Source organism: Poecilia reticulata, chromosome 10, assembly GCF_904066995.2.
Source record: "Poecilia reticulata chromosome 10, P_reticulata-male-v2, whole genome shotgun sequence".
Lineage (NCBI taxonomy): Eukaryota > Metazoa > Chordata > Actinopteri > Cyprinodontiformes > Poeciliidae > Poecilia > Poecilia reticulata.
The window spans coordinates 26,392,701-26,419,944 of record NC_088839.1 but is presented as its reverse complement, the minus strand read 5'-3'; the positions used below and the strand labels follow the sequence as shown (position 1 = coordinate 26,419,944).

At 38.3% G+C, this 27,244-nt stretch overlaps 1 protein-coding gene across 2 annotated transcripts; it reads left to right on the top strand.

Moving 5' to 3' along the window:
• Positions 1 to 177: 177 nt before the first annotated feature.
• On the top strand, positions 178 to 26,875 carry inppl1b (inositol polyphosphate phosphatase-like 1b). Of its 2 annotated transcripts, XM_008420749.3 has the most exons (27): positions 178 to 1,600; positions 5,496 to 5,559; positions 7,086 to 7,224; positions 8,004 to 8,124; positions 10,276 to 10,416; positions 11,055 to 11,142; positions 11,245 to 11,322; positions 11,528 to 11,665; positions 12,732 to 12,846; positions 13,123 to 13,223; positions 13,301 to 13,403; positions 13,491 to 13,687; positions 15,418 to 15,535; positions 15,628 to 15,724; positions 15,813 to 15,951; positions 17,132 to 17,231; positions 17,332 to 17,420; positions 18,276 to 18,357; positions 19,439 to 19,525; positions 19,617 to 19,730; positions 19,810 to 19,898; positions 19,997 to 20,084; positions 21,545 to 21,697; positions 22,100 to 22,181; positions 24,426 to 25,203; positions 25,284 to 25,399; positions 26,335 to 26,875. In XM_008420749.3, exons 1-27 carry the CDS (start codon positions 1,464 to 1,466, stop codon positions 26,426 to 26,428), a joined length of 3,648 nt encoding a protein of 1,215 aa, XP_008418971.1. In that variant the 5' UTR covers positions 178 to 1,463; the 3' UTR covers positions 26,429 to 26,875. The 2 variants fall into 2 exon arrangements, with proteins under 2 accessions (XP_008418971.1, XP_081467902.1); XM_081611776.1 differs by lacking the exons at positions 178 to 1,600; positions 5,496 to 5,559 and adding an exon at positions 5,926 to 6,007.
• The last annotated feature ends 369 nt before the right edge of the window (positions 26,876 to 27,244 follow it).

Sequence of the window (27,244 nt, the reverse complement as noted above, 5' to 3'; positions counted from 1 at the left end):
GGTAAATTTCTGCTGAGTAGTGCAAGACAGAGCAGCAAATGTGGGTTCAAATAGCTTCCAACAGGGTTTTCTGCTCCTGCTAATGGAGTGGGAGGGACGTAGGAGGAGTGAATAATGGGCAACGCACGAGGAGGGCAAAAATAAGAAAGCAAGGGATGATCATAACCATATGGAGAGGGTGTTTGCTCAGAGGGAAAGACTGAGCAACAGCAGAAAGAAAGGGAGGGCAACAAAAAGAAAAAGATTGAATTTGAGGATAGATGGTGTATTGTCAGAGGGTATAAGCTAAGGTTTGACCAGACGTGAGAGGACTTGTCTGAGGAAAGCAGTGTTTTCCTTTGCAAACAATAGTAAAGAGTCAGGAAGGGGCAGAAAACAGACAGGAGGCAGAAGAAGGAAGTAGTTTGCCGTTTCACGCGCTGATGGTGTAGCTGAGCCCCTCACAAGAATGCTCCTGGCTCTGCCTGCCATCTGGAATGTCGAGTCACTTCCTCTGTCTGTCCTGCGCTTTAACAGGGTTGTCCTCTGTGTCTCTGCTCCCACCCTCTGCTCTGACAGCAGTCTGAAGAAGACCACACCACTTTGGAAAGGACTCTCCTCGCAGCAGCTCTGAAAGTCAGACCCCTGGACCAGCCCACATCCTTCCAGACTCACTCTTAATGGAACCAGGACTTGTGGAGGGGGGGAAGCAGAGGAGACTGCAGCCATCAGCTGAACGTATAGCGAGGGAGTTTCTTTTCCCTTATATGGCAGCAGAGCTGGGAAGTCATTTGAATTAGTCTGGTTTCTGTCTGGTTTTAATGCTGACTGAGTTCCATCTGGTGGATGTGTGTGTGGGTGGCGTGTGTGCAGCTTAATTTGTTTGTTTTCCCATTCTTGGTTCTTCTTTTCCAGTTGTTTGCATGCAGGGCTTTTGTTTTGGGACAAGAAGGAGGGCTTGTGTTTGTGGTTTAGCTCGAGGCAACGTCACCGCTTCAGGAGTGGCTGCTTCATTCAGACTTCTTCTCTTCCTTGCACAACTGCGATGGTCTGTGTTTGTTGGATCAACACACGACGCATACACACACCTGGGTGGAGCAGCTCACAACTTCAATCAGAAACTGGGGCTCTGTAGAGAAGTACACTACCAGGATGGAGGACTGCAGCTTTCGCTGAGAAGTGGAGGGCGTGTTGGAGCGGAATAACCTGGAGATTACATTTTTTTCACATCTGCTTCCTTCAGACCAACAGGATGGGTGACCCAGAAGCAACCAGGAAGGACCCAGGAAGTGCTACAATCATGGGGAGGCTTTAAATACTCAAGCAGACCACATCGGTTTTCTGATGCTGCTGACTTGCAAGAGAGACCTCTGGAGCGATGAAATCTCTGCAAGCCTAAGGCAGCTGGAAATGCAACCTCTGCGGTGGCGTTCATAACCTCATGTGGATTATTCTCCTGAGCATTTCTCTCCTCATCGATCGCCATGGCTTCAGCATCATGGTACCATCGTGACATCAGCCGTGTGAGAGCGGAGGACTTGCTGGCGCGGGCGGGGAGGGATGGCAGCTACCTGGTGAGAGACAGTGAGTCAGTGCCAGGAGCCTATGCATTGTGCCTGCTGTGAGTATAAACACACGCTTACCGGGTCCGACACACTGTCTGTTCGAAACTGCTATAATAAACTCATAAGGAAAGTCTAGTCATATTTAATTGTCTAATCTTGTAAAAAAATAAAACTTTACTCAATGTAGTTTATGTGGAAATATGCATATTTGTAAATTTAATGGGGCATGTCCATCATCATTTGCCACCTGGCTCCAAAGAAGTCATCAAGTCAGACGGTTCTGTCCTGAGCCATTAACTTCAGCAAATCAAACCCAAACGTATGACTACTTGTTTCCCCTATTTAACCCCCCTTTTCAATTCTTGGGCCCCTAAAAGTGGGCTGGAGCTCCGGCAACCACACTACGCTGCCTGCTTCATCGGGCTGGAGCCAGAAACATTCCTGAGAGCTGAGCCTGGCTGCTTCCAGCGCAGCCTCTTTCCTTTCATTCTTTTCTTGGTATATCATCCTCTCTTCTAATGTCCTCCACCACTGCAGCTATAATTTACATTTGTCAAACTTTATTCTTATGTTCTGGCCGCTAAGCGTGACATTTTCCACTGTTTTCACGCTAAATTATTACAAGTCACTATCCTGCAAAACTGCATAACACCTTTGTTAGAAAATGTTAACATCTGTCCCCTATTTTCACGCTTAAATCTTTCAGATCAAATGTTCAGAACAAATGTGATGTCAGAGTAATTTGAGTAAATACAAAAATGCAGATTTCAAATGGTGATTTCATTTATTTTGACAAAAAGCTTGCTTACCAACCTGAATCATGATTAATTTCAATCATTGTTTTTGTACAGTTAACTTTAACCTCAACAATGGTTGATTTCTGCTAAACAACAAATCACTAGAATTGAACCCAGCTGATGAAGTAGGCGATAAAATCTCAAAAAGTAACACCTCAAGTGCTAAATAAAGTCAAGTACAGATGAGAAACAATGTCTCTGACATGAATCAGTCTGGATAGAGGTACTAAGCCTTTTCTAAGGCAATGAGATGTTTTTCAACAAGCGGAGAAAACAGAGGACAGATGTGAGTCTTTAAGTGACTCCAAGAGCAAAGAATCATCCACAAGATAAAAAAGAAAAACAGAGTAACATTTAAAGCAGATTCATCACTCTCCTTAGTCAGAGTTCTTGATTTAACTATAAAAAAGAGTCTCAACTTTAAAATGCCATTTATGCTATAAAAACTCCATTGTGACTAATTTGACACAATTCTGCAGAAAGATTTGGTCAAACTCCCTCCACAGTGACATGAAAAACTCATTCCCAGTTATCGTAAAAACGCTTACTGACATTTCTTTTCACCAAACGTAGCACAACTAGCTGGTAGGTTAAGGAGACAAATACATTCTAGAGGTGCGCAGATCGATTGGTCACCGATCATAATCGGCCGATTTTCGTGAAAAAGTGCATGATCGGTGATCGGCGATCATTGGCTCTTGTTGCCGATACCGATCACCTGCTTCTCATTTCGCAGCCTGCCTGTGCAGCTGGTCTCCTCTTTCCTTCACTGCGCAAACACGCAGCAACACATCCTAAGCAATGTGGAACAATAACGCACTGAGTGAATGGGGACGTTTGCATGTTGCGGCGGAAAATTGAAGCAGGTCAAAATGCATCAACACAACGAAGCTAATACGACATAAAAACAATGCCATACTTGACGGAGTTTGGCTACATCGAGGCTCACTGCAGTAAAAAGACATATAGAGGATCAGATAGCAGGTAAAGCAGCGCACAGCTACAAACACTCACCCGGATTAGCATGATGGTCAGAAAGCTAAACAAATAACCCGCAAAATTATTCAAGTCTTCGAGATGCGATGTAAGACGCTGGTTCTGCTCTCGCTGTTGAACCGCTGCTACGCGTTACAGGTAGTAATATTTCACAGACGTAGCGCCGCTTCTGCTCCACCTGGTAGTGACTCTCACACCAAACCTCTGTTTAAAGCTGCAGCATCTAACCTAAAAAAATACATTTTACATACGTATTAAAACTTTCGCTGTCCTAACATGAGACAGATAATCTCTGAAAAAATAATCGATCTCCTCCCTGCTCTGCATAATTACTCCGCTCAGTCAGAAACAGCCAATCAGAACTAGCAGTAATCAGCTAGCCGCCATGCTAACAGGAAGTTTTCATTGAGTAACTCAGGATTGTTTATTGTAATGGAACCTGTATTTGCCTTTGAATGTTAAGTTTTATACTTGAATTTTTTTGGCAATGTTGAGAGGTTTTATTTTGGCTCTTTGCATTATTTAGCCTCTTCAGAGCCTTCATATGTTTTCAGTCTGTTAAAGATAGTATTACCAATAGCAGTACAATTTGCACAATGCCTGTTTTTTTCTTGTAAAAAGTTATTAAAAACAAGTTTTTGTCTAAATTAAGGTGAATTCATGGTTCCTTTTTCCACATAATGTAACCGGTAGTGTTTATGATAAAAAAATAAAAATAAAAAATAATTATGTGATCGGTATCGGTGATCAGTATCAGTGATCGGCCCTCATGGGTGATCGGTATCGGCACCGGCAGGAAAAAACCTGATTGGCACATCTCTAATTTTCTCATATGGTTAAAATGATTGTGCAGTTTTTTTTCCTGTGGAAAATAAAGCCATCAGTTCAAAGCTGATTTTTTTAAATGTTTTTTGAGTATCTGCAGCATACCAGAAAAAAAAAAATGTGTTTTTCACAACACCGTACACATCGGTGCTCCTAGTTCTGTTTTGCATTCAGTCAAGATACAAACAAAAGTTCAATGTAGTCTAGGTTTTAAGTGACCACAAACTTTTTCTTAATTATGAAGCAGACGAAAAAGGATAAATGGATTTAAATGTGTTTTTAAAACAGATAAAAATATGAAAAGGTGAATGTTTATTTGTAATCAGCCCTCCTGAGTCACTGCTTCTTTAAGCCAGATTTGAAGCATTTCCAGTTGCAGTTGTGTTTGGTTATGTCTCTAGCATCACATCTACAGATGTGAGTCACTTCACCCCCTTTTTATTGGGGGAGAGCAGAAGTAGCTCAAGCTTATCCAGGATTTTCTTTTACAGTTTTCCATACTCCACTAATCTGAAACAAAGTTCCAGAAAACTGCAAAACCGCCAAAACACTGAGTTCCTTTAAATCAAGGCTAAAAATCCACCTGCTTCAAGCTGCTTTTGATTCATAATAACTGGTCATTTCAGTCATTTCCAAAATATTATATCAGTTGTTATGATTGAATAGTTGCTCGTTAATTAAGCAGTCTCTTTATAACATTTGTTGTTGAACTAGTTGATTTGCATTTTTAATTTTGTTTGTGTCTTAAGGAATACCTTTATGCCTTTTTTTAAATAATGTTTTTAAAGGATTTTTATTGTAATGTTTGGTGTGGACCCCCAGGAAGAGGGATCCTTAAATAAACACATTTACTTTTTATCATTTCAGTATTTCCTTAGACAGCTACTTTTTACTTTTACTTGAGTGAAAACATGTTGAAGCATTGCTACTTTTAGCTGAGAAATTTTTTTTAGTGAGTAATATTTAATCGGAAAGCTATAAGAGGCATTTAGACCAAAACGTTTACTTTTTATACGTATGTTTAAAGAACATAAAATTAGTTTAAACTTCTCCATAACTTCCTCCCTGACCTGCTGTGTTCCTTGATCTCCAACATCTTGTTGAAGATCAATGCTGTTGGCTAATTCTCTCTAATAAAGATCTGAGGCTTTCACAGAACAGTGTTAAATTACATACTGGTTGCATTGGATTTTTATTCAAGGTCCTGATGGAAAAGATGCTTTTCTAATTGACAATCAAGAGCTACTTTACTCCTACCTAATGAATGCTAGTTTCATTTTGCCTTTGAATGTTTGCTTTTCGTTGATAACGCTGATTTTCGTCTTCCAAACAGGTTTCAACGTCATGTTCACACGTATCGTATTCTTCCTGACCCGGATGGTCTTCTGGCAGTTCAGGTAAAAATATCACTGCCTTGCTAAAAAATAGAGCTTTCGCAAACAAACACTAGTAAAAAAAGAAAACCACAAAAGATGCCTGAAGCCTTGATGCAGTTTGAACAGCTAGACAGAAACCCCTCTGGTCAGATGGAGTTAGAAAACATCGGACAATGGTTTGTTATTCCATGTTGCACGGAGAACAGGAGCGTGTTTGTGTTTCTCCTCTCTGCAGACTCTGCAGCCACTTTGTTGTTTGAATGGCACCCCTGCCATGTGGCTGGATGCTTGCAGAATGAGCTCAGCAGCACAGAGGAGAAATTGTTGTCATGTCTCGGAGAATCCTACCCACTCACTAATTCACTGACCAACGGGTGTGTTTGTTTGTTTGTTTGTTTGTTTGTTTGCTACTCACATCTACGGAGGAGTCTGCAATTGAATCTAAAGGGATGTGAGGCTGTTCGAAAAGGTGTGGATTAGTTTATTGAAGTCTAAAGCAAGCAACAGGAGCACACAAAGAGAACATATATACATATAAAATCTTTTTCTTTCACAGATTTTGAAAGAGCAGTGCTAATTATCTGGCAGCAGCTTTTAAGGCTTTGACTTGGAAAACTCCTCGGCTTTCCAATGAGGACATTTAGCTCTGTTGCTATTTCAGTTGTTTTTTCCACTGCCATCAGTACAAACCTCCAGTAAGTGTTTTCCCCCAGACTGGATTTGCTCCACTAACTCACAAGTCGCATGCTCGCCCTTTTTTGTTTTTCCAAGAAGGCCGAGGAGATATTTTTGGGGGCGCTGCCTCGTATGCTATTCATTTCTTTTAAATGACTTTTCAAGAGATATTTGTGGTTTTAAAAAAAATACTATTTAAAGGGTTTTTGGCAGAACGATCAAGCAGCCAAAGCTAAAAAACTGGTTTCTCTCACCACAAAATGAAAGTGAAAAAAATATAAAAAGAAGGCTCAGGAAGGAGCTGTTCGCTCTGCAGTTGTGGTTTAATGTACCATGCTAAGCTGGGCCATGTGAATGGTAGCTGTGTGAGCATGTAATCTTATTTTCTGTCTCCTTTAACGTATCAAGTTTGATTAAAGGGAAGTTTGGTTGCCGTGGGAACTCTTTAATGTGTAAATAAAAAGCAAAATGTTTCTGAGATAGGCATTTATTTTTAGACAGCTTTTTTACATGCTCAATTAGCAACCAATGATGTCACCACTTATCACCCCTTATCATCTGTGTGTTTCCTGCCATACAAATATTTATTTCTGCTTTGTTAAACAAGTGACTGCGCAACATCTGTGAAAGTGGATCTGCTTTTAAAAAAAGTTAAGCTCATTAAAATCTCTGCTCACACTGTGGTTAGCTGCTTTTGTGCCATTTATTTTAAAAAAACTGAAAGTGACTTAATCTAAAACTAACAGTACGCTTTGCTGCTCTTTACTGTAAACTTAATGAAAGCTTCTGTGCAGTTTCCAGTTTTCACATGCATAAAAGACGTTGTAATATGTTTATAGTACGTGCAATAAATCTGTTGTGTCTGTATGCAGACAACACAAGGCGTGCAGGTGAACTGTTTTCGGACACTGGAGGACTTGGTGTTGGGATACCAGCAGCCCCACAGAGGCTTAGTCATCCCTCTTCTCTACGCTGTTCCTCATGACACAGACACAGGGGATGAGAGCTCAGGTGGGTCACAAGCTGTCATCATTTAAAAATGTCTTGATCTTAAGCTGGTTTTTTTTAAATGGACAGTTTCTGAATTTTCAAACTGTAAATGCTCTGTAAGACGTCTAAATCTTCATATCCTTATCCCTGATCTTTTTGCTGTTTCTTGGTTTTTGTGTTAATGATGCCGTTTTTCCACTTGTACTCCATCTACTAAAAACACACTGCAAAAACACAAATCATTTTGATATAGTTTCTCTTGCAACTATCATATTTCACTTGAAATAAGACAAAACTAACTTATAAGTAACTTTTCAGCAAGATATAAGAGCTTCATTTGAATAAATAATTCCTTAATATTGATGAAAAGTGCTATTTCCACTGCTATATTATTTCACTTATAACATGGGGAAAAAAAATCTTGTGGTATTTTATTTGTACTAGACTAGACCAAAAATACTTGATATGATTTATATGTTTGTTTGCAGTGTACTGGATTGTATTGAATGGTATGAGTATAAAGATGGCTGACTTCAAATTAATGCCACCGTTTAGATTTTATTTATAATAAACCATGCATAATTATCCTTCCACTTCCCAGTAATGTGTCACTTTGTGTTGGTCTGTCACAAAAAATAATCAGATTTTGAAATTGAATGTTCCAGAGATGGATGGATGTGGAAAAGTGAAACCAGTGTGGATACTTTTGCATATTGCCTCTGTATTTTTATTCAGAATGACATTTTTTTTTTAAATTCTAATAATATTGAGTTAAATTTCTCTTTCATATTTATACACAGACGATGAGAAGCCGTCTCCAGTCCAAGCCCCGGTCAACACAGTGTCACTCGTGGGAACACCAACAAAACCAGCCCCTCATGCCTTGTTCCTGGAGAAGCTGCTTGAGATGAACACGTCTAAGTAAATTATTTCTGACCTAAGATGAAGTTTGTATTCTTTTTTTTTTAAGGTTTTGTTGGCTCTAGTGGCCTTTATTTGAAAGTAGTTAGATAGGAAAGAGGGTTGAGAGAGGAGGAAGACATTTGGCAAGTGTCACCAGGCCGGGAATCGAGCCTGCGATCACCGGCATGAGGACTAAGGCCTCAATACATGGGTCGTGCCTAAGTGTTACCTTGCTAAATACGCTAAACAAAAGAATATGGGCTCTTGAGTGACGCGTCGGCCCATTGGGGAAAGGCACAAAGTAGGACCAGACTTTGACTCCAATAAAGCTGATTTTTCTTCAGAAGGTTATAGGATATACCAAAAAAGTCCCTAAATAGATGATATATAAAATAGGTCACAGTGGCGGTGACTTTCTAAATGAACACTCACGGCTTCCCCACATTGTTTGTATTGGATCTGTCTTTAGCTGAGAGCACAACCACAAACCCTGACCTATTAACGTTTCTGCATCGATGGATTACATTTACAGCCAACTTGACCATTGAATGGTCAGTTAAAAAGTCACCATGAAAACCGAACGGAAAACAACTCAAAGCTCACAGCCATGAGTCAGTTTTTGATGATCTACTCATAATGTGTGACGATGGGAGTAATGTAAAATCTTGTTAAAGTAAAACAGAACAAATATAATCTTAGATTCATGTAGATTTATTTTTCATTGATAAAAATTTAACTCAATAAATAATTTAAATAAAAAGTGTGATGATACATAAGCACTTACTGTTTAAAAATATATGTAATCTTACTTAGTTTTTTTTCCCCACTTGATTTCGGTAAATTTTTTAAGTTTCCTTTAAATAGTTTGCTGGGATTCAGGCCCATTTCTCCTGACAGAACCACTGTAACTTAGTCGGGTTTGAAGCCCGATTCTTACACATGCTTTTTTTTTAAGGACTTTCTGATAAATACTCCGAAACACTGACTTTGTTGCAGCAAAACACCTCCACACCATGATGCTGCCACCACCATACTTCACAGTTGTAGTGATGGTCTTTGACCCTGTGTGCGTTTGCAAACTGAACTCTTGGTTTTTTGTGTTGCTTTAGGAGAAACAGCTTCTTTATCAGTGATTGGCTTTCAGTCCATGTCTTTACAGATCTTGTTTTTTATAGATGGTAATTTTCTCTTAAAGGTTTCAGTCAGTGTCATCATGAGTTCTTTACAAAGATGAATGTATTCTGCATCAAAACACATTCATATGCGGGACAAAGAACTCATCTCCTCCCTGAACAGTATAATATCTGGACATTATGATGGCTTAACAGATGAAAGTGGCACTTTGTATTCAAAAAAGAACCAGATCTATTTTTATACTGACATTGTTTTAAAAAAACTTTTATTTTTCCTTTTTTATTTTTCATTTTTCATGGCGCAAAGCAATGTGTTTTGAGGTTTAGATCTAAAGTTGTGCAGCAAATTAACTCAAATGTTGTGAATTAACCCATCAGCAGTTTACAAAGCCGCAATATTAGCTTCTGGTGTTCCCAAATTGTTTAACGATATAGTAATGTTGTAACTTTGGGAAAGACTAAGAAAGATAAACAACTAGAAATAATTTATATTAATTTTAAATTAACTAACACAGCAAACATTTAGTCTGATTTAATGTCAGATAGTGAAAAAATGTAAACATCTAATTTCAGTCATATAAATGTTCTGGTCTTGTTAAAGCCTAAAATAAAGTGCACAAAACCACGTGACAGATCCCCACTAAGTCATTATTTTATAAACAAACATTTGTAGGCTTCAAATGAGTACAATAAACCCTAGAAGTTAATAGCTGTTTCACTTCCGTCTCACCAAATCATTAAAACTTTACTTGAATCACATTACAGAAGGAAGTTTGTTTGCACAGCATTCTGTTTTACTTTTAGCAGTTTTTATAGACGCATGCACCTGCTGGCAATCAAGCATAGCAGCTTTAGTGGCCTGTTCCAAGTGACTGTTCAGGTCCTATTAATAAACAGCACTGTTCTGCTCAACTACCCACAAGTTTCAGAAAGTGTGTTTTGTTTTCTTTTCTGAGGCAACATCTAACTTCCACTCCAGCAGCAAAACAATGGGGGACACTAACATTATCTGTGTTTTATTTTATGTTTTTCACAGTATTGCAGATGAAGTGATCGGCCTGCTCAATGACTACCTCTTCAGTGATTTGCCCCTGGACATTGAGAATGTGCATAAAGGGGCAACAACTTTATACCACCTCAAGCGCTCTTTGGCTGCAGCCTGCCAAGGCCTCAACAGGTTAGCAACAAACAATGGATGCAGTTTTAAATATTTTTGTTTTTCACAAAAAACAAGTCTCAGTTAATTTTATATGGATTTTATTCGATAGTGTGAAGTGGAAGGAAAATATTACTTGGTTTTCAGAATGTAAGAAAAAACACACATTTGTATTCATCTCCCCTGGTCAGCTCTTATTAAAACCAACTTTTAATTCAAATTCAGCTGGATGTGTTCTGGGATTTGCCTATACCAGCTTTGCAGACTGAAGATTTTGCAAATCAGTTTGATTTAGGTCTGGACTTTGACGATCTGCATTTCCTCTCCAGATACTATTGGCCTTTTAGTAGCTTTTCTGATTAATGCTCCTCCAAATCGTTTTAAGTGAAGAGCCATTTATTTTATTTTTGTGAAAAGTAAAGTAAATCCATGTATTTTTCCTTCCACTTCACAATTATGCTCTACTTTCTGTTGGTCTGTCACATAAAATGCCAATTATATTAAACATTTTTGACTGTAACATGACAAAATCTGTAAAAAAAGTAAAGAGATATTCAAACTTTGACTGTATATTAGCTGATTTTCATTACAGTTTTGATTGAATTTTATATGTTGAATGATGACAATAAGATTAAGAGACGCCTTTATTGCTTTTACAGTGAGATTGATCTTACTCTTTCGAGTCTGGAAACCTTGGCTAAAGTCTTCGACCATCCCAGCTGCTCTTTAACTCCTAGCAAGGCACAGGTACTAAAATAAACCATGAACTGCACTTGGAAACGTATCACTGTAGTTTGTGGAGTCATACACAAACTCATCATGGCTTTTATCTTGTGTTTTGGGAACGAGGGTCCAGAGAAGGAGATTGACAGCTTGTTGTGTAAAATCTCAGCTTTGATCAGCCTCCTTTCTTCGTTGGAGAAAAAGGTGTGTTCACAGAGTCAATAAACTAAAATTTTTTTTGAAATCAATACATTGTGGTTACAAATTGCTATTTGGAATAAAGCAACAGCTATAGTTAATCTTTAGTAATGGTATGAAGTTCTTATCTGATTATGCAGCTACACAAAAGAGGAATAAACATTTTTTGCTTGTGATGTAACTAAACAGTGCTTTATTTTTCCACATCTAGGTTTTGCAAGCATTACAAGATGCTGTGACCAACCACAACCTGGCTGTGCAGCCCAGCCAACCGCCTCCTGATCCAGCACCCACCATTGTAACACCTGCAAAGAACAACACCAGGCAGCTGTCTGTCCACTCCTTTCAGGTGAATCTGTCTTAAAAAGAAGCCTCTCGTTACGTTTAGCCATTTTTTTTTTACATAAAAACAACTTACCAATGGGTTAAGATTTCAGATGGAAAACAGCATAAATGTTCTCTCAAGAAAGTGCACTCAGTAATAAACCTCCAGCAGGTTCAACTATTCGCAAATTGTCCTTGAAACGCGACTCTAAATTCCATAAAACTAAGATATTTGAAAGGGAATTTAGTTTTTGGAAGCTGAAGAAACTAGGCGCAAAACTATCTTACACGCTATTGGCTGATGTTTGTATATTAGCCAATCCAGGAGCGCCATTAATTTTCCTTGGCGGTGATTGGCTGCATCCCGGAGCTAAGGAAGAGTGTGGATGCTAGCTTCTGAGGTAGTGCTAAGACGGTTTCTATTGTGCGTTTTAATAAATATTAAGTTATGTATTAACTATTAAAATAGGTAGCTAAAGTGTTTTTAGAGGGATTCTCAAGTATTTGCTGATTTCGTCTATTCGCGTATGCTTGCTATTCATAACCGTCGTGAATAGCGGTGGTCCATTGCGCTGCTTTCAATCAAAAACCCCAGAGGTTCATCTCAGTTTTTGCATCATGCCTCAGTCATTTCTGAGTAATTTGGAAAAATAAGTGGGCAAATATAGCTTGCTTAAAAGGAGAGGAAAAAGCCACGTCTGTGTAGAAATTTCAGAAAATTCTACAAATGTTTATCTCTCTTTCTGGTATTTATAAGAGGGAAATATTTTGGTAATCTTGAATTGTGTAAAGTTGGAAAGGTTTATCCAATTTAATGCCAGACAGTGGAGAAAGAAGTTTGTTCATTTTACAATAGAGTATGTTAAATTTCTGGTTTCACTTGTATGCTTGATGTCTTAAAAAGAGATTAATCAAGGTGAGGAAATGACCCAGTCAAAGTCTGGACCTCAATTTGATGGAAATGCTCAGAGCATAAAAGAGTTGTGCCTAAATAAGACTCTAGAAAGCTGTTACATTGCTAATTAAATTTAATCAGTTTTAGGATCACACAAAATGGGAACAATGAAAGATGACGGATGTTTTGCTTCTAGGTGAAGATGGTGAGGTACGGCAGACAAATTGTCTCTGTGGATGTGGACACAGGAGTCCTGCTGTTTGACAGGAAGTCGAGCTCATTTGGCATCGAGAAAGTCTCGCATAACAGAAGTAAGAAAATGATTCTTTTTAGAGCTTGTAACATTTCTTTTACATTTCATGCCATTATCTTTGCTTATTTTTTAGCATTAGATGGTTAATAGTGCTTAAAGGGAGAGTACAAATACTCAGATTTTACTGCGCACCTTCATGTAGGGTCAATGTTTCACTTATAAATTTATAAGATCAAAATCAACTATAAAAATGTGTTTATATTTGTACCAGTCTTTTAGAAGGATGCTCTTTAGCAATACTCTGCAGAATATGTAATATTTCCCCACATATCAGTTCTTCAGATTGTTAAGTTCCAAAATCACCCGGCCAAGATCCGAATGGTTGTTGACAGCTACCACAGCACACCGCGGGAGATGACATTTGAGAGTGCTCGGGTAAGGCAGGATGATAAGATTAACCTTTCAATTAAATTAGCTGCTTCCCTTACATGTTTTCGTTTCATCTCCGTCAGAAATGCGACTCGTTCTGCCAGCTCCTCCTGCTGATGAAATCCAGGCACTCTCAGCTGGATGAACCTGATATGGTCTCTGTGTTTGTTGGCACTTGGAACATGGGTAATCACTTGTGTGCTGACACTGATTTTCACTGGCTTGTGAGAGAAAACTCAATCAGAGCCAAACGTCCTGTTCTTGTGTCTGCAGGTGGTTCGCCTCCTCCTCGGACCTTGCAGTCGTGGGTGACCTGTTGTGGTTTGGGACACACTCCTGACGAGTCCACAGCTTTGCTTCCTCACGACATCTACGCATTAGGGACTCAGGAAAACCCTCAAGGGGAGAGAGAGTGGACAGAGCAAATCAAAGCAACTCTTCGCAGCTACACTCAAATTGACTTCAAACTAGTAATTATCTCTACACCTGGTTTATGAGTTTGTATTAAGAGATGCATCTACTTCATTTTTTAAATAGCTTGTTACAAATGAAGGGAATACAGTTAAAACCATCCAATTTTAGGACACATTTTGTTTTTTCTTACTGTCTGACGTTACTTTAAACTCAACCTTTTCTGTTTTTGGTAAGTTAGTTACTAAACTGTTGAGAGAATAAAGCTTTTAAAATTCAAAAGTTTACATATTCACAATATTTGAATCAAATATATAAAACTGATTATTTTTTAGATTTTCATTATGTTATAATGTTATTCCCTCATCAAAAATATGTGATCATTTCCTGAAGAAGGAGTTTCAGAAAGAAAATTAGTTTTTACAGAGATAAAGGTCCAATTTCAGGGCATTAAATTACAAAGTTACATTTATTTTTAGTCATATTTAATATAGAAAGCATTTTCGTAACTATAAAATGGCACTATGTGTCTGTAAATACTCCCCCTTTAAATGCAGTAAAAAAATCTAGGTGTATTTTAAGGCTTTTCAAGATGTCAGATTTATCTGTGTTAACCACTGCGAGCACAAACACCATGAGAATGTTTTTATACTCTTCCAAGGCGGACATGGGTTCTGTATCCCAGCTTTGCAACTCCAAGATAAAAACAAAACATTTTGTGAAGATGCTATCCTAAACTTGTAAGAAATTGACATTGTCCATAGAAAAGTCCTGGGCTGAAAAGCCACGCAGAGAGGAAGAAGCCAGTACACCAAAAGTAACATAAAAAGCCAGATTGCAGTCTGGAAATGTCCTGCGGTCTGATGAAACTAAAATTGAAGTGCTTTTGACCATTCTGGTATGAGATGAGGAGAAACAAACACATTTAGAACAACATCCAAACATGTATTTACAACATTTTGTAGCAGCAGCAGGCACTAGTGCACTTCACAAGATAAGACTTTAGCTGTTCAGTTACCGAAGCAGCTAAAGAAAATAGAATAAAGTGCACAGGAATAAGCAGAGAACAGGTTTCACGAAATAAAAAGTATGGTATAAATGCAGTACAGACAGTTTATGTACAGATGACAGGATCTTCACAGTGCCAAATTAGCTACAAAAGGGCTTAAGGTCAGCCAATAAAAGTCAAAACTTTAGTGTAATCGTCGAAAGACGCTGTTTGTGTGAGATAAAGGCCGTCTAAAACACTGACTGCTACGCCAACTGAGACATGCGGAATAGACCAAAACTAAAAAAAAAATTGTGAGAAGCATGCACAGAAATAAACAGAAAATAGCTAAATATTGTGAGAAGCTTGAGAAATAATATTAAGGATATGTTTGGGAATTTTTTAATAAAAAGGCACATTAAAAAAACAACAACTCATAAATAATTTCTCTCATTCTTGTGGCATTTAAGAAATGGGAACAATTTTAGCAATTTTAGCTGAACAAAAACAGAATCAGCTTCTGCCAAAACAAAATGTTATGTATTTTTTGTCTGTGTTAATATCAGATGTCAAATTCTTGCCCCACAGTGATGAAAAACTCATGTTGGGTTTATCAGGTTGAAATATTTTTCATACATATTTATGTATAAAAAATAATATTTATGAAAAATATTTCTCACATCGAAGATAAGATCACAGAATGCATAAAAGCACAGAGCCTTAGAAAACAGATAAACGAAGTCAGTATGTGTTTTCATACTTGTAGAAAAATGTGTTGTAATGCAAGCTCTTGTCCTCTAGGTGGCAGTGCAGTCCCTCTGGAATATGAGGCTGGCTGTGTTTGTAAATCCGGAGCACGAGAGTCGAGTCAGCCATGTGAACACAGCCAGTGTTAAAACTGGTCTAGGAAACACTCTGGGTAGGCTTTGTGCATTTTCTCTCCATCACACAAATCAAATGTGAAAAAACAGAAACATTTAAATTCAGGTTTGATTGTTTTTGTTGATGCAGGTAACAAGGGAGGAGTTGGAGTCTCCTTCCTCTTCAATGGGACATCTTTTGGGTTTGTGAACTGCCACCTGACCTCTGGAAGTGACAAAGTGTTAAGGTTCAGAAATCAAATGTTTTGGAGAAAGTTTAGTTCACTTGATGTTTTTGTCATTCATTTATGCATTTTTCTATATTATAACACCCAGGAGGAATCAGAGCTTCGTGGACATCCTCAGACTGCTTTCCCTGGGCGACAAACATCTCTCTGCCTTTGATATCAGCCTTCGTTTCACTCATCTCTTCTGGTGTGGAGACCTCAACTACAGGCTTGACCTGGACGTACAGGTCAGACTGACTTATTACAACAAATATTGACATTCTATAGTACAGAAGAAAACAAAACCCAGATAGAGCAGAAACAATAAAACAGACGAAACATAAAAAAATTCCCCTGTTCATTAAAATGAATCTGAACCAACAGTTTTGGATCCTTTTTAAAAAATGTTGAAGGGAATATGGGATGCCAATTTACAGGCCTTTTTTTTCTGACTCTGGAAAAAAGATGTAAAATATCTTTGAGAGGAACGGTTGTACTATTTGCACTTGTAAATAATCCAAGACGTACTTTTTGGTACAGAAAAATCATTTGATGTCTGCAGACACACGGTGACTATAAAACATATTAAAACCCGCTTAGATGTTTTAACGGTTTTATCTCTTTACCAATCAATCATTACCAACAAAATTTTGCTTTTTTGACACCATTTTAAGAAATAAAAAAATCTCTTTAAAGATTGTTTCAAAAATAATTATTGATTAAATAAAAAATATGTACCATAAAATAAGTGCCTATTTTTCTGTAGCTGTAGCTGGATGTTTTAGTTCATAAAAAAATAAATGTTCCCTCAAGCCGATAGCTCTCCTACAGAAAGAAACTGTCCTCCAAGATTTCTCTATATTTTACTGCATTCATTTGTTGTTTTTTGTTTTTCCAACACTGCCTGTTTCATCTTTTTAAATTTTCATTTTGACAAAAATGCCACATTTTGTTAATCGTGACTGACTAGTAAAACCGATAAAAGCCCTTCATATTGTTTTCCTTGTGTCATGTTCAGCTGAAATGTTTTCTCACCTAGAGTCTGAATTTCTTCTGAAAAGGGAAGCAAAGTTTAAGTTTCAGTTTGGAAAAAAGACTTTCATTATGAGTTTAAACACAAATTCTATTAGATAATGATGTTTAAATACTTGACAGACTGTTTCAAGGAATTTTTCAAACCAAATTTTTTCCATTTAAAATATGATAACCTTTGATTATCCTTGATCTAAAACAAAAAAAGTGTGGTACACTGTACAACATCTATTTTACAGAGTAAAGAAATTGAGCTGAAACATAATAAATTGTGTCATCTGAATAAATTGTCACAAAGATTTTATATATTTAGAAATCACTTGCAGATTAGCCAGCGTGATGTAACGTTATTACACGGGGAATATCCTGCATCGTCATGGTCCGTATCATCTGCAGGACATCCTCAAACATGTTTCCAAAAGAGAATTCGAGGAGCTCATGTTTGCAGACCAGCTGACTCGAGAAAGACAGAAAAGGAAAGCTTTTTTCAATTTCAGTGAGTTCCAAGCAAAACAGATTCAAAATGTCATTTTTATTTAGGTACAAATGCAAAGTATTTGACTTTTCTTTCTTTGTTTTTGTTTTTCGTGATTAAGAGGAAGAGAAGATTGCGTTTCCACCCACCTACCGGTATGAGAGAGGCTCCAGAGACTGCTACCTTTGGCAGAAGTACAAGACATCAGGAGTGAGTTTTTCCCAGTCAAATAAAAAGCGCACCACAAAAATTGATGGATAGAACAGGTAAATAGGCATAAAAATATATGTAGCGATTGCTAGAACAGATACAAAAATGTTTTGGAGGACTATTAGAAGAACTATTCTACAAAAGTAAAGTTATGAAATCTATTTTATTTAAGAATTTAGATGAATAGTATCCAATCTGTGGTACTGTGAGTAAGGAAGATGACTTAATGTATAGAGTTTAGTTCCAAAATCCACAGATTGAAACTTATTAGGAAACTGTGATCTGAGAACAGGATAAGCCACAGTAAGATGTCCCAGCAGCAGATAAGCTTCAAAAGCTCACTAGAATGCCAAAACACCAGGAGCTTGAAAGAAGTGATTCTTGATCCCTGACCTTCGAATCAGTAAGCCAGAGTCCAGACGACTGAAGCACCACTGCTCCGTTCCAAGTATATACTTCTTAAGATAATTTATTTGTAACTTAATCCTATTTCAGGAATTTGTGGGGATAAGTGACTGGGACAGCAGCTGCTCGGATCGCTAAAAATAGCCGGTTAAGAATTAACTTTCTTTCTAAAAGAGGAATGCCTGTCGTGAACGGAACGAGGGCATCCTTCAGTGGACACACACACACTCTCATATGAATATATATATATATATATATATATATATATATATATATATATATGTATATGTGTGTGTCTGTTTATGTACACATAGACAATGCAATAGACATGCATCCACGTACTCCTCTGCGTCGTTCGCCTGTAAAGGCGTTAAAGCTGAAAAACGTATGGCATTGAAGACAGGGAAGGCCATGTTGGTGTTTCTGTAACTCTGCATTCTTTGTCTCCAGGTGCGAGTTAATGTTCCATCATGGTGCGACCGGATTCTGTGGAAGTCCTACCCAGAAACGCACATCATCTGCACGGCATATGGTGAGAATGTGGTGGGGAATTTCTTGGAAAAATAAACGTTGGGAAAAACCTTCAGATGGGTAAAACATGAACGTGAGCTGCAAAACGTTTACAAATGGTTAAATGTCGACATGGACGCAGGTTTTTATGAAGCAATGATGAGGCGTTTTAGGTATTTCTTTTAAACTGTAAAAATGAAAGTGACACGAGCAGCACGGATGATGTTCAACCTGGGCTGTGGTCCACGAATGCAGAGTCATTTCCTCAAATTCAGTCTTAACTTCTGTTTCTGTACAATTTTTCTTAAAGTAAAAAAGTTTGGGTTTTGAAATATGGTGACTTGCAAAAGTATTCGAGCCCTTCAAAGTAACTCAAGCTCTATCAGATGGGGGAAAAAAAGCATCTATACACATATTTTAAAATCTTTACCACAAAAATACAAAATTGTACTTAGTGTTTAGTTTCTAGTGCAGCTATGAACTTGCAAGTAACTTTTGAGCAAGATGTGTGTTTTAAATAAATAATTATTTAATACTATTTGATTCAAGATTAAGGAATTATTGACTTAAACAAGCTCTTATATCTGGCTAAAAAGTCACTTGTAAGTTAGTTTTGCCTTATTTCAAGCATTCTACAATATTTGCACTAAAATCTAGACAAAAATAGTTGGTGTTTTTGTAGCATATTGATAGATTCTGGCCTGTTTCCTGTGTTTGGTGGACTTCATGATGTTGTATGCTCTCTAATAAACCTGTGCGGTTTTCACAGAACAGCTGGATTTACAGCTGGATCAAATGACAGACTGGTGGTGGACTCCATCTACTAATTGAATGTTTACATTTTGAAGGTCATTGGTTGCCCTGGCTTTTCCTTTAGGTCCATCAGAATGAAGGGAGGCAAATTCAAAAACACACCTCATTCTTCGGACTGAAAGTTTGTGATTGTAGCATGAAGTATGAAACATTTAAGGGATATTAATAGTCTTGCAAGGCCCTGTCACACTGACAGCTCATGTACTTTATCATGCTGTCAACCACAACATATATAAGGTGGTTTTGTAATAATATCAATAATCCTAAAAAACGCCTTTTGTTGTAACCAGGTTGCACTGATGACATCTTCACAAGTGACCATTCACCTGTTTTTGCCACTTTCCAAGTGGGAGTGACGTCTCCATGCAGCAGATCAGGTGCCTCTGTAACTGTAAACCTTTGATTATAAATAGCTGGAATATGCTCTAACTGTTCTTCTTGTGTGTGTGGTTTTTTTTTATTAAACAGATTCAAGCTCTAGTGTGGAAAGAGCCTGGATTGAGCTGGAAGAAATTGACACCATAGTAAAGACTGCAAGCAAGTCCAAGTTCTTCATCGAGTTTCATTCCTCATGTCTGGAAGGTGCAGAACGGTGTCAAAATGAGACTGTAAACCAAAATGCAGCTCAGTTTCAGAAATTAACTCCTGGATTTACCTGCAGAGACACAACGATCCAGTGAGAATAATTTACAAAGCTGTGATGTTCCTGGGTTTCTCAAACTGGGCTGGACCTGCAAACAGCTCCCGAAGGTCAGCAGCGGCTGCAGCCAACTGAAAAATGGTAAAAAAAAAAAAAAGCATTTATAGTTTTTATTTCCTAACGTTATTTTCGTTTGCATCTGCTGAAGCTCATTCCAGTCGCGTCTGATCTGGAGTATCTCCAGGATCAACACTTGCTGCTGTCTGTGAAGTCATGCGATGGATACGAGTCTTACGGTAAGTCTGAAGCACATTCTGATAAAACAACTAATCTGTGCCGTCGCAAACATCGTATCCAAAGAAACCCCAGCAATTATTCCGTTTTTGCACTTTACTCTCATCACAGCAAGAAGTTTAGAGTATTATGGTTTAATTTGATAAACAAGGCCTACAGCTTTGAGATAAACTAGCCTCCTCACAAATAAATCTGCATAATTAATGGAGATACACAGTGCTCACACTTAAACTTCATTTAAAAAGTCAATGTCAAATGTTGGTTCAAATATTTTCTTAGAAAGATCAACACATTCTTCAAAATATGAACTGCAAAGTCAATTACGGGCTGCACAGTGGCGCAGTTGGTAGAGCTGTTGCCTTGCAGCAAGAAGGTTCTGGGTTCGATTCCCAGCCCCGGTCTTTCTGCATGTTTTCCCTGTGCATGCGTGGGTTTTCTCCGGGTACTCTGGTTTCCTCCCACAGTCCAAAAACATGACTGTCAGGTTAATTGTTCTGTCTAAATTGTCCCTAGGTGTGAGTGTGTGTGTGCATGGTTGTGTGTCCTGTTTGTCTCTGTGTTGCCCTGCGACAGACTGGCGACCTGTCCAGGGTGACCCCCGCCTCTCACCTGGAACGTTAGCTGGATAGGCACCAGCAACCCCCCTGACCCTACTGAGGGACAAGGGTGTAAAGAAAATGGATGGATGGATGTCAATTACATCACATTTAAATATCTCCGAAAAAGAGAAGATCCCAAAAACAATTCTCATTGAGATCTCTGCATTCGCCAACAGCTGAAGCTGCAAACTGCTCAAGTTGTTTCAGGATTGAATGATGATGTTTTTAGAGCCATAAAAAGTATTTTTTTTCCCATTATTGATTTCTATTTTTGTATTTTCTCAGGCTTAAACGTTACAGATTATCAAACATGTTAATAAATTAGACAAAGATAACTTGGTTAAGTAGATTAGTTTATTTATTTCAAACGTTCACAATTCAAAAACCATAATATATATTTTAGATGACTATTTGTTTAAAAAGGATGTATGCAGAAGTATAAACTTATTTAATCCTGCCAGGTTTCTTCCAGTAAATACAAATAATTTGAAATGATTAAATAAGCTATGCAAAACAGCCTGGCCTCATGAAGAAAAGGAAATTAGCAGCTTTTTGTTGTTTGAAAAATAAAATAACCATTTTAAAACTGCACTTTATGTTTCTCAGGTAAACACATAATTAAATCTGTAATATATTCAGTTTACAACCAGGAGCTTGGATAGTTTGGAGTTTACTGAAATATTACATAGATAGATATACATTGTTTTACAACAGAGATGCATTAGCTGAATGTGTGTAACAGAATAACATTTCAGGAGAAATTAAGCTTTGTTTCCATGAGATGTGGGGTTACCAACAAATTTGTCCACATTATGGAAAAAACCCCACTTTTGGCTAGATTTTGACTAAAATGATTTCCATAGGTGAATGTTGTGTTGCTCTGCGGTCGGGGATGGGCTCGTCGCAGAAATTTGAGACATTTTTGAGTCATCGCGGTGAGGAGATGGGCTCCATACGAGGACGGGTCAGAGTTCACGTGCCCAAGGACAGGCGAGGCACGCGGAAGAAGATTTATGGTGGGTCAGCTTGAAACTCTTCTGTTGTGGATCTTTGCCTCGCTTGCACTATCACTTCCCGCTAAGCCTTCATCTCCACTGTCGCTGCGTTCTTCGACTCTTCTGTGAGTCTCACATTGCTTCCTCTATTTGGTTCCTCAATGATCCCCTGGCTTGGCTTTACACACTTGCTGGCTGCTTCCTCTTTTGGCTCCTGACTGACTGACCCTGACCAGATGCATCCTGAGTCACTGAAACAGGACATTTGGGCTTTAGGCCACCAGGTCAGGCACAACACACACAAACACAACTTTGCTGTTTTACTGCAAACTGCCAGCAGTCTTTTGCAGGCAAGGAACACACAGAAGACGTTTTGATGATTGCAGAATTAGGTTTTCATTTCTGTTAACTTTGCTTTTTCAGACTTGTTCTGTTTTGAGAAAGATGATAAAGGTCCTGGAAGGGGCCACGTGTCTCATGCAGCAGCACGGATCACAGTAACTAGGTATGAATGTCTGGTTGTTTAAATGCCAATGCTGTAAATGAACAGTAAGGCTTCAATACTCAAGTGGAAGGTGTTCAAATTAATGGTGGCAGTGAAACAAATTTCATTTAATATAATTTTAAGAGTTCAACCTTTTTGAAACGGGCTGGCATCGTGTTTCCTGGATGTTAAAAGCAGCTGTAGTTTCATGTAAGCAATAAAAGAAGAGCAGGTCACATTACATACAGTTTACCCAGAACATTTGTTGTACAGTGTTACTGAGTCATGTTATACCTTAAAAAGAAAGGACAGAGAAATTAAAATATTGTTACATTGGCACTGTATGAGTGGTTGAATAAGTTCATTCTGTTTTTACTCAGAATTTCAGATTTACCATTTTCAAGTTTAAAAAATTAAAAGAAATGCAAATTTGGAAGTTTTGTACCAATCTTGCCCTCAAATTCCAATATGGCTGCCGTGCATATAATGCACTGAGAAAACAAATTTGTCCCTTGCAGATTATTCTGTTTCTTTTCTGATCAAAACACTTTATAAACTAAACTGATCACATGTGTGATTCCCCCTTAAAAAAGACTGGAGAGATTGGAGGGACCTGCAGAAGGGTGACTCAGTCAGATTTAAGTCTGTACTTTAACTAGGCCGTCTCTATGTAATTTGGAGTATTCTCCTCTTAGGTTCCACTTTATTCTTGTCAGCCCAGAAAATTTTACCAAAAGCACATTCTTTCAGTAGGGATTCTCATCTTGGATGCTATTTTTGCCATTTATTCCTTAGTTTGTGACCTCTTTCCGCCTGCTTCATGTCACCATGCAGGTTCTATTTAGGTGATGTCATGTCCAAAACCATTAAGAACAGGAAGGACAGGAAAAAACTAATTTATTGTCTTGGTTTTTCATATACAAGCTCCTTTAGTAGCAATGCTGCTCTGGTGCAAAATACAGGCAAGTATTGTAATTAAGATTAAGTTTGGTTCCCACTGTTTCTCTAACTTGAAACAGGAACGTGGTAAAGTTGATTTTTGTAATTTTCAGATAAGTTTCTCACCAACACTTCTTTGTTTTAAGACCTTTCTGAGGAGACAACACTCAGTGTGATTGTACAGATTCTCTTTTTAGCAGTCGTGTTTAGTAGCGTTACATCACTGCTGACAAACTTTTGTCTGATTATTTAATTCTGATACCACTTAGAAACAGGACTTGATTTATTACTGTGCAGCTAAAAATGTCTAGAATCCCATAACGATTTAATATTTTAGCACATGGAACTTTTTATTGGTGTTTTATTCAGTTCCTTTGTGTTTGGGTAAATGTTGGAAACAGCTGAATCTCCAGGACTGAAATTGCTTTTGTTTAATTAAAAAGACCCAAAGTGTTTAGCTTACAGTTGCTTAATGTGTGTTTTTAACACAGCGGGTTAGTTTCAGAAGAAACATTTTTCTTCTTTGAAAAGCGGTTGTTCAGTTCCTGTTGTCGAAACCAGCAAGAAACCGTTTCAAAAGAAAACCACCTGCTAAAGCCAAGATGCTTAGCGTTGTTTTCACCATGGCCACAGAGAACTTACCAACTAATGACAAATGCATTAAGTATCTAAACATTTTGCAATATGGCCACTGAAGCTCTGATTTGATGGCACAATTGGAGGTATTCAGTCTGTTACCGTAGAAACAGAAACATAAAAGAAACAGATTGAAATAGACTGCAAATAAAATATTATCAAGTATTTTTATGTAGTTTCTAGTACAAATATCTTAGTGAAATATATTTTATTTATCTTAAGTAATTATTTGCTGAAAATAAGCTCTGAATCTCTGATTTGACAGGACAATTAGAGATGTTGAGCCTGTTTCTGTAGAAACAACAAAACGACTAGAAACAAGTATTTTTGTCTTGTTTCTAGTTCAAATATCTTAAAGCAAACTCATATCTACATCATTCTGAAAAGTTACTTAGAAGTCACTTTTATTGTATTTCAGCTGTACAAAGATATTTGCACTAGAAACTAGACCAGAAGTACTCCGTAAGGTTTTGTGTTTTTGCAGTAAAAGGATGGAAATGTTTGGTTCTCGTGCTGAAAAATGTCCAAATATGTCTAATTTTTTTTAAAACTTTCCTGTCCAAAAGATGGATTTACTCCAACTGCATACACAGATTAATGCAAACTTGCATGTTTTGAGTACTTTAACTCAGATTCAAGTCATTCTGAATAGTTGCAGTGAAACCTGCTAAACGTTTTTATTCATTTTAGGCCGTCGGGAGTGCCTGTTAAGTCTACAGTGAGCAGCTACACCAACCCTGCCTACTTCATCTTTGAAGGTGTGTCAGTTCCACACAGGGTGGAGGAGGCCCTTCCTCAGCGAAGGGACCCCCAGGTCATCTGGTCTGGAAACGAGGCCCTGCAGCTCCCAAAAGTGTCAGGGCGGCAGGGCTTCGACAGGAGACCCTGTCACAGATCAGACTTCACAGAAATTGAAATCCCAGCCATCTTGTCCCAGTGCAACCTAACCAAAGACCTTCATCCGCCCCAAACCAACTCGTCCTATCAGCTCTTCCCAGCCCAGAGCCAGTCTCCAGTGTCTCCTTCCTCAAGAAATGCAGTCCCTCAATTCCAGGAACAAACTTCACAAATCAGAGAAAAATACCAAGGAAAGCTAAATGTTCATGACTCCATGCAGCCTGAAAGCAGCATGTGCACCAACCGCTCTGAAATCATACATAAAAATGCCATAAGAGATAAACACCAGCTTCATTCAGGGAGGAGAAACGCCATGCACCAGAAGTCCCCGTCCCTTCTGCCTTACACCCCGGCCTCTTTGACACATTGTCAGCACTCTGTTTCCTGGATCGTTGAGAAGCAACCCCCAACAGGAGACAACTCCCTCACCGCTTTGCAGATTGCCAAGTCCCTCAGCGAGGTCGACTTCTTCCCTTCAAAGGAGAGAGGCCCGTCCGCAGTCCGGCAGAGGGCGAGTTATGGAAACGGCCCGTCCATGCATGGGGACAGAGGCTGCGTCTGGGACAAAGAGGTGAAAAACACAGACGTTTAGTGGTGCCACGTTTAATGACTCCTTGTTAAACTAAGTTTTTCTACTTAATCTGAATGCAGGTGTCTGTCCTGAAAGGTGCACCAGAAACTGTGCAGGAGCTTCTCAGTACTTTAGGTCTTCAAAAGTACACCCTGGGACTCAGCCTCAGTGGTTGGGATGATCTGGATTACTTCAGGTAAACGATTCTGCACCTTTTCACGTCTTGAGCTCCATTCTCCCATTTGAGTAGGAATTAGTTCCAGAAATTTTGATCCTAAATTTTTCTGGTTCTAATTCAACATTTTATCAGGTTTGTTTTTATTATGCATAATTTAACATGGTGCTTACATTCTAAATATTCCTCTGACACATTAGAGTTCCCAAGTGATTGATGGATGGATATTACTTTTACTTGGGAAGGTTTACTGTGTCTGTCAGAGAAACGTCTCTCAATCACTGTAGACAGTTTGCCTACAGCCTCCTTGCTCTCCATCGTGTTGTCTCAGTGTTTCCCCACTGAGGAAGGAAACGATCACAGAGGAAGTTTTGTACCGAGGGTGAAGACACAACAAACTAAAGACTGTAATGGTTATAAAACAGGAGGGCCAAGCTGTGAAACAGTCATTAAAACAGAGGAAAAATTGTTTAAAAAGCTTAATAAAACATAAACTTTTTTTCCTTTAACATTTACAGTAGTTTAAATTTTGACTGAGTTTCCACGATGATTTTTCTTAAAATCATTATGTTGCATCATATTATTGTTTTGCTGTTTTGTGACATTTCTCTGGTATTTTTTGTATTGTTTTTGTCTGCCATCCTTTAGTCCTAAGGGATTTTGAGGGAATTTTTTTTTTTTTTAGGAATAATTCAGACACAACAGTCTCTGAGTGCCTTCAGATAAAGTTTAGTTCACATGATAGATCAGAGAGAAGGTGGATTGTTTCAGGGCCAATGAACAAGAAATCCGTGCAGGAAAGAAAACATTTTTGGTTTTTGGTACATTTTGTTTCCGATGTGTAACATTTTGTTAGGTAAATTGTTCTCCTTTGTAGATTTAAGAAACTCCACAGTTACAGTCAGGATGTAAGTTCAAGTTTTTAAAATTTCTTGCCTCCCATTTGTCTCGTGCAGTGGGATCACAGAGGAGGATCTCTGTGCAGCAGGTGTAACAAACCCCTCACACCGGCGCAGGATCCTGGAAAACCTTCCCAGGAACTGGAACTGACAGAAAGCCGATGCTACAAAGTCCTGAACTGTCCGCTCTGAACCTGAACTGGAAGAACTTTCAGAACCGAACAGATCTCGCTCTGATCCGAAGCGCCATGTTTGTTAGACACCTGTCGTCTTTTAATCTGCTCTATTAAAACTGTAACACAAGGTTAATTGTGCCAAAACAGAGAAGGAAACATAATGCATGACGTACTTATTGCACATTATCTGTTGTTCATCTGGAGCTTAGATAACTGACCAAGAAATGGAAGAAATTCTTATGACATTAAAGCCTCTGTGAATTGGTATAAAAACATAACTCTCTTATTTTCCGCAACTCATTTGAAGTCATTGTTTACCATCTGTTTTCCACTATGTACTTTGTTTTTTTACGTTGCTATTATTGAGCCACAGTGATCAGTGTTATAATAAATCAAAAGAGCATAAACTCCAACCATATCTACAGGAAGCCTCCCTGGAAACCTGTCTAGAAACCATCCCATCTCTTTTTTATTGTTTACTCTGTCCTAATGTTGCTATCAAGTCACGTAATCAGTAGCTGCATCTACTGCGCATGTTTATAAAGTTGATAAAGCAACACTTGAACGCCACCAAGCAATAATGTGTATCATCTCATGTATTCAAGCAACAGCGAGGAAGAGATATCTCTCATTTATGGCCTCTGGTTTCCATTTCAGAGCTCTACTAATGTCCTGCGTTATTCTGCTCATACGTTGTTTGATTACGCTAACTTGGTGATTTAGTGCTGCTAAGCCACATGTGAGATTGACCAAATATGTCAATATTTAGAAGTCAATTAGGAGATTTAGAC

Excerpts from the sequence above, each read along its gene's own strand:
- inppl1b (XM_008420749.3), top strand. The coding sequence starts at position 1,464 with ATGGCTTCAGCATCATGGTACCATCGTGACATCAGCCGTGTGAGAGCG. Across the intron at positions 12,847-13,122 it reads GAAAGTCTCGCATAACAGAA|TTCTTCAGATTGTTAAGTTC; the intron begins GTAAGAAAATGA and ends CCCACATATCAG. Across the intron at positions 21,698-22,099 it reads CACGCGGAAGAAGATTTATG|ACTTGTTCTGTTTTGAGAAA; the intron begins GTGGGTCAGCTT and ends TTGCTTTTTCAG.